Source organism: Danio aesculapii, chromosome 16 (assembly GCF_903798145.1).
Source record: "Danio aesculapii chromosome 16, fDanAes4.1, whole genome shotgun sequence".
Lineage (NCBI taxonomy): Eukaryota > Metazoa > Chordata > Actinopteri > Cypriniformes > Danionidae > Danio > Danio aesculapii.
Window position 1 is genome coordinate 41,196,098 of NC_079450.1, and position 13,498 is coordinate 41,209,595.

Consider the following 13,498-nt stretch of genomic DNA (forward strand, 5'->3'; position numbering starts at 1 on the left):
GACAAGGCTAGGGTAAATACACGGTGAGACAAGACAAGGAAACGCGTTGTAAAGTCACTATACAGTAAACAAGACTCGGCAAAGGCATGGAGTGAGTGAGATGTATAAATAGTGTGTGTAATCAGTCTTGGAAGTTGCAACAGCTGTGGGAGTCTAATCAATGGAAATGGGGAAGCATGTGTGTGTGTGTGAACAGAGTGCATGTGTGAATATGTAGTCCATGAATGGCGGATTTGTAGTCCATGTGTGAGAGAACCAGCGACCTGGGAGTATGATCGCTGGTGATCGTGACAGAGCCCCCCCTCTAAGAGTGGCTTCCAGACACTCCTAAAACTGATCAGGCGGGAGGTGGAGCGGAGGCGGAAGAGGGGGAGGGATGGAGGGCCAGGACCATGTAGAGGAGGAGGACCTGGAGCATGGAGCTGAGGAAGGCCTGGAGAGTGGAGCTGCGGAGGGCCTGGAGCGTGGATCTGAGGAAGGCCTGGAGAGTGGAGTTGTGGAGGGCCTGGAGAGTGGAGCTGCGGAGGGCCTGGAGAGTGGAGCTGAGGAAGGCCTGGAGCGTGGAGCTGCGGAGGGCCTGGAGAGTGGAGCTGCGGAGGGCCTGGAGAGTGGAGCTGCGGAGGGCCTGGAGCGTGGAGCTGCGGAGGACCTGGAGCGTGGAGCTGCGGAGGGCCTGGGGCGTGGAGCTGCGGAGGGCCTGGAGAGCTGAGCTGAGGAAGGCCTGGAGAGTGGAGCTGAGGAAGGCCTGGAGAGTGAAGCTGCGGAATGCCTGGGGCACAGAGCTGCGGAGGGTCTGGGGCATGGAGCTGCGGAGGGTCTGGAGAATGGAGCTCTGGAGGGCCTGGAGCAAGGAGCTGCAGTGGCCCTGGATCATGGAGCTGTAGAGAGCCTGGAGCCTTGCTTTCAGCAGACATCGGTGGGTCATATGAACCTGGTGGCCATTCAGGAAGCTTAGGCGGCGGCCATTCAGGAAGTGCAGGCGACGGCCATTCAGAAAGCTCAGGGGGCGTCCATTCAGGAAGCGCAAGCGGCGGTGGCAACCATTCAGGAAACTCAGGCGTCAGCGACCATTCATGGAGCTCAGGCGGCGGCCATTCAGGACGCTCAGGCGGAGGCGGCGGCGGCCATTCAGAAAGCTCAGGCGGTGGCGGCCATTCAGGGAGCTCAGGCGGCGGCGGCCATTCAGGGAGCTCAGGCGGCGGCGGCCATTCAGGAAGCTCAGGCGTCAGCGGCCATTCAGGAAGCGCAGGCGGCGGCGGCATTTCAGGAAACTCAGGCGTCAGCGGCCATTCAGGAAGCGCAGGCGGCGGCGGCCATTCAGGAAGCGCAGGCGGCGGCGGCCATTCAGGAAGCGTAGGCGGCGGCGGCCATTCAGGGAGCTCAGGCGGCGGCGGCCATTCAGGGAGCTCAGGCGGCGGCGGCCATTCAGGGAGCTCAGGCGGCGGCGGCCATTCAGGAAGCTCAGGCGTCAGCGGCCATTCAGGAAGCGCAGGCGGCGGCGGCCATTCAGGAAACTCAGGCGTCAGCGGCCATTCAGGAAGCGCAGGCGGCGGCGGCCATTCAGGAAGCGCAGGCGGCGGCCATTCAGGAAGCGCAGGCGGCGGCGGCCATTCAGGGAGCTCAGGCGGCGGCGGCCATTCAGGGAGCTTAGGCGGCGGCGGCCATTCAGAAAGCTCAGGCGGCGGCGGCCATTCAGGAAGCTCAGGCGGCGGCGGCAGCCATTCAGGAAGCTCAGGCGGCGGCGGCAGCCATTCAGGAAGCTCAGGCGGCGGCGGCAGCCATTCAGGAAGCTCAGGCGGCGGCGGCGGCCATTCAGGGAGCTCAGGCGGCGGCGGCGGCCATTCAGGGAGCTCAGGCGGCGGCGGCCATTCAGGAAGCTCAGGCGGTGGCGGCCATTCAGAGAACTCAGGCGGCGGCAGCAGCTCTGGCAGCAGTGGCGGCTGTGGCTCAGGCAGTGGCACTGGCGGTAGTGGCTCTGGCAGTTCTGGCGGCAGTGGCTCTGGCAGTACTGGCAGCAGTGGCTCTGGCGGCGGCAGTGACTCTGGCAGCGGTTCTGGCGGTGACTGAGTGTCTGGCAGCTCTGGAGAATTTGGCAGCTTTGGCAGTGACTGAGGATCTGGCAGCTCTGGAGGATCTGGCAGCTCTGGAGGATCTGGCAGCTCTGGAGGATCTGGCAGCTCTGGAGGATCTGGCAGCTCTGGAGGATCTGGCAGCTCTGGAGGATCTGGCAGCTCTGGAGGATCTGGCAGCTCTGGAGGATCTGGCAGCTCTGGAGGATCTGGCAGCTCTGGAGGATCTGGCAGCTCTGGAGGATCTGGCAGCTCTGGAGGATCTGGCAGCTCTGGCAGTGACTGAGGATCTGGGAGCTCTGGAGGATCTGGCAGCTCTGGTAGTACTGGTGGCAGTGGCTCTGGCAGTGGTTCTGGCAGCTCTGGTAGCAGTGGCTCAGGCAGTGGCTCTGGCAGTAGTGGCTCTGGCGATGGTTTTTCAGGAACTGGAACTATGGCAGGAACAAAGGCAGGAACAGACTCGGAACAGGAAACCATCTTGTGAGCCGGAGAACTGGAAGCAGCCATCTTGTGAGCTGGAGGACTAGAAGCGGCCATCTTGTGAGCTGGAGGACTGAAAGCGGCCATCTTGTGAGCTGGAGGACTAGAAGCGGCCATCTTGTGAGCTGGAGGACTAGAAGCAGCCATCTTGTGAGCTGGGGAACTGGAGGCGACCATCTTGTGAGCAGGAGACAGGAGTATGGGTGTTGCCAGCATAATGGTGTTAATGTTTTTGGCAGCAAGCCCCATTGTTGGTGGGTCTTGCGGTCCTTTGCCCCCCCCCCCAAAAAATATTTAGGGGTCTCCTCCACCTCGCCCACGGTGAAGGGGGACCCACTCAGTTGCAGTGCAAGATCAATGTATTTTTCTAAAGTCCCTTGGGGTTCATGCAAAGGCATCGTGGAATAAAGGGGCTCTGAAAGTCCTCCACGGAAGAAAATCATCAAACATAACTCACTCATGGATGTTAGGTGTGCCAGTTCGATGAATTCCTCCACGTACTCCTCAATAGACCGGGCTTCCTGACGAAGACGCATTATTGCTATACCTGCTGGATCCATGTATGGCCGAGTCTTCTGTAACGCGGGGAGTGACAGAGACAACTGAGGTAGGATCCACGTGCAGGTTTATTCGTTGTCAGAGGAGCAATGGTCAACACAGGTGCAAACAGATGTATATAGGCAGTCCAGAATCGTAAACAGTCACAGGCGAGAGGTCGGAAGGCAGGCGGCAGACAAGGATAAATCAGTAGACAAGGCTAGGGTAAATACACGGTGAGACAAGACAAGGAAACGCGTTGTAAAGTCACTATACAGTAAACAAGACTCGGCAAAGGCATGGAGTGAGTGAGATGTATAAATAGTGTGTGTAATCAGTCTTGGAAGTTGCAACAGCTGTGGGAGTCTAATCAATGGAAATGGGGAAGCATGTGTGTGTGTGTGAACAGAGTGCATGTGTGAATATGTAGTCCATGAATGGCGGATTTGTAGTCCATGTGTGAGAGAACCAGCGACCTGGGAGTATGATCGCTGGTGATCGTGACACAACCATTTTAATCGCACTTGAGTTACTTACACTTGTGAAATGGAGGAAGAAACAGATCCATTAACTGTGTACTGTAAAGTTTCTGTCAAGCTCTGACAAAGTCCCACACATCAATAGTCTTTTCTGATCCTTTCTTTAATATTTGGCCGATGAATCCCCCGTTGTAAGCATGTAGATTGCTGAAGCACTTGTCAGAAAAATGATAGGAACACAGCACAAGGCTGGGGCTATAATGCTGAGGTATTTTTGCAAAAAAAAACTTCAACCACTGACTCTTCACAGCCTTATGTTTGTGTAGGGAAAATAAACTAACTTTCCCTCACACTTCAGAGCACAGCGTCTTTGCAACATGATTAAACCGGGATCTGCTACAGTGTTTGTCTCCCACTTTTTCTTTCTACAGCATTTGTGGGCGGGGCTGGGGGGTTTCAATTTTCACGGGTCTGCAACAAATGGGCGGGGCTTGAGTTTTGTATCGACGTCATGCTGACATGGCTAAAGACTCGTTACCTCCACGATTCATTTGAATCACTCTGAGTTGACTCTTTTATAGATGAATCAATAGTTTTAACCTTCTTGGGCTTGAGTGTCTATACGTGGACAGCACATTTTAGCTCTTAAGTGGTTTAAACATGGTGCACTTTCAGATTTAAGGCTTAGCTGAAAATTTCACTTCACTTAGAGCTGTTACACACTGCATGGAAGGACATAATCAAAAACCCTTAATAGGGGCTCTTTAAAAGAATTCAATTCAATTATAAACAGCAAACGAAGAATATATAAGCATATGTATATATTATATTTATATGTGTATATTTATCTTTATTAAATGGAGAAGTTATATAAATAAGAAATGTATATAAAAAATACTGAATTATGTTAATATAACATGTCATTTACATATCATTGGCCTGGTTTATATAACGTTTAATTACTCAACTGTATCTTTAATTTTTTCACTGCAATGGGCAGTATTTTCCAATTAATGGAGTGATGCTCAAAATATTTTGTGTAGCCTTTTGAAATTTCTACAATTCTACATGTCAACAAAACGTAACAGAAATTAAAACTGATTGACACATTTCTATTCTGGAAATATATACATATTACCTAATTATTACATATTTAATTACATAATTCTTCATTTAAATATGTATCATGAAATACAAAACAACTTAACTAAAATATGTATTTTCTGTTTTCTTTATTTTCAATTATTTATTTATTAAGTGTTGCCCAAAAGTTTGCTCATATTATTTTTATATTTGGATTGTGAATATTAAATTATTATTATGCTCATTTTAAATTTGATAATTGATTTATTTTGTCAAATGGTATCGTATTTTTATATTGATCATTTAATTGTTTAAATTTGGGTGCATTCCTGAGTTTCTGTTTTTAAAATGCTCACAGGCTGGAAAGTTGAGTCCTCATTTGGTTCTTGATCAGCTGAGGTGTAACGGGGTGCTGGAGGGGATCAGGATCTGCAGACAGGGCTTTCCAAACCGCATTCCTTTTCAGGAGTTCAGGCAAAGGTGTGTGTGTGTCTGTGCACATATCTGTGTATCTTACTTAATCAGAGACAATTTTGTATTCTGAGTTAAATAAATTTGACCAAATGTCTATTTTTATATTTATTATAAAAATTAAGTAAGTTTATTTAGATTGTGATAACAATTGTGGATTTCAATTTTTATCGTTTTTAAATAGCAGCAAGCAGTTGTATGTAAAATCAATACTAAAAACAGTATTCCATAAGTCTATAGTATGTCCCATTTAGATACTGTTTATAACGAAAGTACATGTGTGGGCGTGAATAGATGTGGAAAAAAGTCACTGCTTTCAATAATACTTTTACTTTGTGGGTTTAGCATATGCAATTGAGAATTGATATCTTGTCTTATATAACCATCTGTCTTTCTTTCTGTTTGTTTCCAGGTATGAGATCCTGACTCCAAATGCTATTCCTCGAACCTTTATGGATGGCAAACATGCATCTGAGCTCATGGTAAGTGATATAGCTACTACATAAATCTTTTTTATTCAGAGTATTGATTTGATACAGGATGTTATACACTTGAGTTTTAAATCAATAAATTATAAAATTACAGATGCTTATGGATGAGTAATTAAACTTGGAAGGTCAATTGTCTTGTAATGCTTTATTCGCATTTCTGATTTTGAAGTTTAGCCAATGCAGGTTGTTGTTTATGTATTATTTTCTGTGCCTACAGATCAGTGCTTTAGAGTTGGACAAGAATCTTTTTCGGGTGGGACAGAGTAAGGTGTTCTTCAGGGCTGGGGTTTTGGCTCATCTGGAGGAAGAACGAGACTTGAAGATCACTGACACCATTATTCGTTTCCAGAGCGCAGCTCGTGGATACCTCGCTAGAAAGTAAATTCCTATGCATGTTTGGCAGATATGTGGAATGTATTAAGTGTACATGTGTACAGTGCTCAGCATAATTGAGTACACCCCACTTTGAAGATAAATATTTTCATCCATTTCTCAGTGAATATAGGCAATGTATTCTTGTGCATTGAAACAAAACAGATTTATTAAACATATATGTTTATTAAAATAATATTTTAGTCACCAAACTTATTTAGGTATTGAAAGATAATACAATTAAATTGAAGCAAAATATTGCAAAAAATATATATATTTTTTTCTTGATTTTCCCTCTTTTTTTAAATTTGTGTTTAATATTTTTCTATAACATATAAGTGTGGGTCTACTAGTTTTTGGACCGTTACCGTGAGTTATTTTGTTGAATAAGCTCCAGATTTGGCTTCAGTACTGACTAATCTAATGTATATGCACAAATATAATATTGTATAGCTTCCTATTAAAAATATGAATTTAAAAGATAGATTTGTGAGGGGTGTACTTATATATGCTGAGCACTGTATTTTAACGAATGTGTTTTTCAGGGCGTTCCATAAGAAGCAGCAGCAGCTCAGTGCTCTGAGAGTGATGCAGAGGAACTGTGCAGCATATCTGAAGCTCAGAAACTGGCAGTGGTGGAGACTCTTCACCAAGGTAACACAGATCACTATGCAAGGTTATAAACGTAAAATAAGTAATGGGCTTAATGAAGAAATGTAACAATTTTAGTTAGAGTGTATAATAGATCTTTTTTACACTGCAAAAATGCTTTTCTTATTTAGAGGTTTTGTTTTGTTTCTAGTCTAAATATCTAACAATTCTTAAATCAAGAAGCATTTTCTAGACAGTCAACAATATTGCTTACCCCATTGCCAGATAATTTAGCTTGTTTTAAGTAAAAACTTACTTAATTTTGACATATTGTTTTAGACAACAAGACAATATTGTTGCTTGTCTCGAAAATGCTTCTTGATTTAAGAATTTTTAGATATTGGGACTAGATCAAGACAAAAACTCTAAATAAGAAAATCATTTTTTGCCGTGTATTCATCCTTTTTATCGCATATTCAGAACTATATATTCAAAACCTTTGGGGTCAGATTTTTTTTGTGTTTAATATACAGTTGAAGTCAGAACTATTTGCCCCCCTTTAAATGTTTTTTTCTTTTTTAAATATTTGCCAAATGATGTTTAACAGAGCAAGGACATTTTTACAGTATGTCTGATAATATTTTTTCTTCTGGAGAAAGTCTTAATTGTTTTAGTTTGGCTAGAATAAAAGCAGTTTTTAATTTTTGAAAGCCATTTTAAGGTCAAAATTATTAGCCCCTTTGAGCAAAGTTTTTTGGATAGTCTACAGAACAAACCATCATTATGTAATAACTTGCCTAATTACCCTAACCTGCCTACTTAACCTAATTAACCTAGTTAAGCCTTTAAATTTCACTTTAAGCTGTATAGAAGTGTCTTGAAAAATATCTAGTCAAATATTATTTATTGTCTTCATGGCAAAGATAAAATAAATCAGTTATTAGAAATGAGTTATTAAAACTATAATGTTTAGAAATGTGTTGAAAAAAAATCTTCTCTCCGTTAAACAGAAATTGGGGAAAGAAATAAACAGGGGGGCTAATAATTCTGACTTCAACTGTATGTCTAATAGAGGTATAAACATAGACATCTTAGCAAAAACAAGACTAAATTTGGGTTGTCAGTGAAATCTACTAGACGTCTAACAATAGTCCAAAAAGAGACTAGTCATTCGCTAGACAGGAATGAAGGACTACACATCTAAAGTCTTCTAATTTGGTGGTGGTGGTGGGGGGTTGTACTATCAATTTGAACAGTACAAAATTTAACCTTGTATTAGCCAAGACATCTATGTTTAGACATCTATAAGGTGTCTATTGAACACAAAATTGATTGGTGGGTCTAGTCTTTAGTGTTGCATAATTTTTCAAAAATTATTCTGATAAAATTATGTATTGCGCAGGAATAATTATCTTTTATTATCCATGTTGAATGATGTTTTTGCTAGTTATTATTTTTGTAGAAACTAAGATTTTGGAGGGTTAAAAATTAAATGTCCTAATGCGTGCTTCCTGAATAAAAATATTATATATAATTACAATTTATTGTATATTAGCATTTACCTAAACAATGTGGTCCATTGTTTTAACAAATTGAATTAAGCATTTTTTATCAAGTCGTTCTATTAAGTCACAAATATTTAATCTAAAATAAGTGTTCAAATATTAATTTTCAATATTATTTAAAAATAATTAAGTGCCATATTAAATGATTGCATCATACACTTACAATATAATGTCAGGTAGAAGTAGTACATTAATGTGATAGGGTGAATTCAACTGTGATCTCTCCTGCAGGTGAAGCCCTTGTTGCAGGTGACCCGTCAGGATGAAGAGATTCAAGCTCGGGAAGCACAGCTTCAGAAAGCCAAAGACAAGCTGAGTAAACTAGAGCTTGACTTTACTGAACTAGACAAGAAAAACCAACAGGTAACTTGATTTCCTTGTTTCCTTATGTCTTTTGCTTATGTTATTTGCTTGATTTCCACACTTATCTTGATGTCCTCTTGACAGCTGATTGAGGAGAAGTCAGTCTTGACCGACCAGCTGCAGGCCGAGGCAGAGTTATTTGCGGAAGCAGAGGAAATGAGAGCACGGCTGGCCAATCGCAAACAGGAGCTTGAAGATGTGTTGGGGGAGCTTGAGAGCCGATTGGAGGAGGAAGAGGAGAGGACTGTTCAGCTGACCAATGAGAAAAAGAGGATGCAGCAACATGTGCAGGTGAGGAGGACGAATGTTTCTGTTGCCGTCTAATTACAAAAGTTCAATTTCATTTTTTTTTTTTTTGTTATGATGCCTTAGTTTGCCTTATTAAGACAGCGGCAATGGCTAAGTCTGATAAATTCAATAAAGTTATTCAAATAAAGTCATTCAGATAAATAGCTACCATATCAATGCCGTTACCCATTTGTTGTCTAATTTATGCAAAGGCTATACATATACAAAGACTGTTCACTCGCATTATTATGAATGGGGAAAAGGGCAAAGCTCATTATGGCCACCACAACGAAGGAAGTCCCTCCTCCTTATCGAAATAGCCAATCGTCGATCTTTATAGGCTGGCAGGTCTTAAAGATTTGTTGATTCTCTTGATCATTATGGCAACGCTTGTCGTTTGGTGACTAATGTGTGCCTGATTTGTTGTTTACAGCAGATATGACTTAAAATCACATAAGTGCAGAGTTTTTTTGTCCTTCCAGTGTTGGTACCCAGTCTTGGCTGTGAGTTTTTTAACTGCATTCTCTAGTTTCAGCTTTAAAGCTGATTTTTGGAGTTTTTTAGATTTCAGCATTCCCCATTCAATTAGAAAAGTAGTTAGCAGCCATGGTTGAATATTATGAATAATTTACATTAAAGGGATAGTTCACACAAATGGTGAAAATTTACTCACCATTTAATCACCCTCAAATTTTTCTGTTAAACAAAAAATATGTTATTTTGAAAATTTTGGAATCTTGTAACCATTGACTTTCATAGTATTTGTTTTTTTTTTCTACTATGTTTTTTCCATAGTTTCAGTTTTCCAATTTTTTTGTAATATCTTCTTTTAGGTGAACTAAAAATGTATGTATTCTGTAAAAAATTAATCAAATTTTAATAACACTAATGCTCAGAGCTTGACATTAACTTTTTTGATCACCATCCACTGTGGCTAGTAGTTTTCCAACGTTACTAGCCACTTGGCATTTTCACTAGCCACAATTTTGTAAATATATTTTATATGCATTAATTTGACTTTGGCATGCTAAAATTACTTGATTTAAATTATGTATTATGTCTACATGCCTCCTCATTCATTTCACTTCTTTGTGTGTTGTGACCTTGCTCAATGAGGATGAGCAAATGTGTTGGGGTTTTATAGTGTCAGATTACAATTAGTTTTATTTCACATGACTTTTTAAGGCTCAACACTAAGGATTTACCAATTTTGTCTCCACACCAAACTAATTATTTCCTTGCCATAAATTTAAAATAATGTGTGAAAAAACAAGCAAAATATATATACACAACACTTTTTATTCAACAAAAATGTTCTTAAAAAACTATTGACATTTAAAAAGAAATTATTCTCATGGGTCTAAAACTGTAAACAGTAGTCTGTCCTGGCTGAAGGTCCCATGATTACCAGTTAACTATATATTAATTAAGAGTTAATCTCTTGTTAAAGCAATGTTATTGTAAAGGATGATAATTAAATTATACTAATAAAAATAACTAAGCTAAAGAAAACATCTGAAAAACATTCCGTGTGCGATAATGAAAGGATGATCACACGCACAGTTAACGTTAGACCCATTAATAATTTGGTCAAAGAATGGTTAAAGAGAAAGTGGCAACTTCTACTGCTTACAAAAAACACCAGGAATGTGGGTGCACAAGCGGCACTTTTTTCCAAGCTATTTCAAAGAGAAACAATCGCACCAGTTGCGTTTTCAGGCACGGTTGCTTCGCGCTAGGAAACGGGAGCTTTTAAGCGCTCGTGCGCACAGCTGATGTGGTCACAAAAGCCCTCGTCAGTGAGTGAGGATCGCCTGTGTCTCACCATGTGACTGATCATCCTCTCATTTGGTATTCACCTGCTTTTTTTTGCTCGCACAAACAATTAGCAGTCGTGCTGCTTCTCAAATCTAAGATCACATATTGACAAATGGCCATAAACTAAAATTCTTTAGTGATGAGCCAGTGCTGGCAATTTAAAAATTATTTTCAATCAGCCAAAGTGGCTAGTGGGAGTGGCTGTCTAACCCTCCACAGCTGAAATCTACCTGCATTTGGTGGGTTGGCATGTGTAAAGCTGCGGTCACACTGGGCTTTTCCTCCCATAGACTTCCATTCAGACGCATGCAAATGCGTCAGACCGGAAACGCAGGGTCTTGCGTTAAGTTTCGCAGTTCTCTGCGGTGCAAAGTTTAAGCTTGATGAACTCTGACCTGCGTAATCGCATCACTTTACTGCGTGAGACCAATCGAGGATCAAAACATGACCTCTCTGGAAAGAAATTTAAAAAATTTGGAATGAAGTATTTTGAAGGATAGAACTGATGAACACTTTTGGCCATAATCCTTTGTGCAGGAGAGTTGTTTGAGGTCACACACTTCATTCAATTTGGAAGTACTCTACTGTGTGTCCTAAATCCCTTCAGAGAGACCCTCCAAAGGGTTTAGGGCATAGGGATGAGCCCTTCTGAATGGAACCCAGCAAGAGTTTTGTCAACAACACTGCTTCTTTTTCTTAGGATCTGGAAGAACAGCTAGAGGAGGAAGAAGGGACACGTCAGCGCCTCCAGCTGGAGAAAGTTACTCTGGAAAGCAAAGTGAAGAGTCTGGAAGCAGAGACCTTGACTTTGGCAGAGCAGAGGGACAGATTCAGCAAGGTAAGCAAGAGAAGAGTATTAGTCTGAATATTTGCAGCTGCGTTGTTACTGTGGCTCATGATGAATCTGTTTGTTTTTCTCTTTCTCAGGAGAAGAAACAGCTGGAAGAGAGACTAAATGAAGTAACAGATCAGCTCACAGAAGAAGAGGAGAAGGTGAAGAGTCTCAACAAGCTGAAAAACAAGCAGGAAGCTGTCATCGCTGATATAGAAGGTAACAGCTGTCACATCAATGATTCATTAAATGACTGTAGTGTGTGAGTGATCCATTGTGTATATATATATATATATATATATATATATATATATATATATATATATATATATATATATATATATATATATGTATATATATATATATATATATATGTGTGTGTGTGTATATATATATGTGTATGGCATTCTGTTTTTGTATTATTTATTTTGTATTACTTTGCTTTATTCAGCAGAGACGCATTAAATTAAAAAAGTGACTGGAAATTTGAAACATAATAATTTTAATAACTATCTTTACATAACAATTTGTAATTTTTTTGCTGTATTTACTACTTATTTTGCAATATACTATTCAGCTTAAAGTGTAATAAGGTTTAATTAGGTTGATTATGTTAACTAGTAAAGTAAGGTTAATTAGGCAATTCATTCATCCATTTTCTTTTCGGCTCAGTACCTTTATTAATCAGGGGTCGCCACAGCGGAATGAACCGCCAACTTATCCAGCATTTGATACCCTTCCAGCTGCAACCCATCACTGGGAAACCCATACACACTCATTCACACACATACATACACTATGGACAATGTAGCCTACCCAATTCACCTGTACCGCATGTCTTTGGACTGTGGGGGAAACCGGAGCACCTGGAGGAAACCCACACAAATGCAGGGAGAACATGCAAACTCCACACAGAAACACCAACTGACCCAGCCGAGGCTCGAACAAGCGACCTTCAGCACTACCTACTGCGCCACTGCGTCGCCAATTAGGCAATTCATTGGAAGAAAAATTGGTTTGTTCTGTAGCCAATGCAAACAAAAATATTGAGGGGGCTAATGATATTGACCAGTTTTTTTCTATTTTTTTCGTTATATATATAAATGTATATGTATATGTGTGTGTGTATATTTTTATTCTAGCCAAAATAAAATAAATAAGAAAGGCTAAAAGGCTAATATTTTGTTCATTCAATTTCCTTCAGCTTAGTCCCTTATTTATCCGCCACAGCAGAATGAACTATCGACTATTCCGGCATATGTTTTTACTCTGCGAATACCCTTCCAGTTGCAACCCAGTACTGAACACTCATACACTCTCACACGCACGCACTTACAGTACGGACAATTTTTGTTTACCCAATTCACTTATACTGCATGTCTTTGGACTGTGGGGGAAACCGGAGCACCCAGAGGAAACCCACGCCAACAAGGGGAGAACATGCAAACTCCACACAGATATGCCAACTGGCCCAGCTGGGACTTGAACCTGCGACCTTCTTGCTGTGAGCTGACAGTGCTAACCACTGAGCCACCGTGCCACCTTGTCTTCAACTGTAGTGTTGCAAAAGATTTAAAGGGCACATAGTTTACCTTTTTTATGATTTAATATTAATAATATGGTTCTTCTGAGTGTGCCAGTTTAGGTTCAGTTTAAAACACAATTCAGATTTTTTTATTATAATGTGTTAAAAAGTGTCATGTTGGGAGCGTGTCCACAGTTCGCTGATTTAGGGGTGTGTTGCTTCACATGTAAATTAGTTTCGGCTTCCCGCCCAACGTAACAAGGGGGCGGGGCCATGAGCTCACCCACTCTGCGTTTGCAACAGAGTCAGACAGGCAGACTGAGAGGAGCAGGAGTGAGAGAATCCGCATTCAGTTGTACATGTACGACTCGGACACAGACCAAGCAGAGAGTACAAAATCATATGTGTCTTTGTATAGTTTTACAGCCAACTGTGTGCTAGTTTCAAGTGCCGAGCTTGTACACAGAAACTAATAACCACGCACACTGAATTAACTTTGACTGAGGCACCGGATGCGCCGCTCGAAGCCGCGAC

General features: G+C 41.7%; 1 protein-coding gene across 2 annotated transcripts in view; it reads left to right on the plus strand.

The window, feature by feature from the left end:
• The window catches only part of myh14 (myosin, heavy chain 14, non-muscle), a 94,099-nt gene that overhangs the window by 53,265 nt on the left and 27,336 nt on the right, over positions 1-13,498 (plus strand). For both annotated transcript variants that reach the window (XM_056474837.1, XM_056474838.1), the window contains exons 20-27: positions 5,007-5,128; positions 5,532-5,601; positions 5,828-5,988; positions 6,528-6,636; positions 8,370-8,501; positions 8,586-8,792; positions 11,308-11,445; positions 11,535-11,658. In XM_056474837.1, the coding sequence (XP_056330812.1) occupies positions 5,007-5,128; positions 5,532-5,601; positions 5,828-5,988; positions 6,528-6,636; positions 8,370-8,501; positions 8,586-8,792; positions 11,308-11,445; positions 11,535-11,658 (1,063 nt within the window). The remainder of the gene's footprint in view (positions 1-5,006; positions 5,129-5,531; positions 5,602-5,827; positions 5,989-6,527; positions 6,637-8,369; positions 8,502-8,585; positions 8,793-11,307; positions 11,446-11,534; positions 11,659-13,498) is intronic.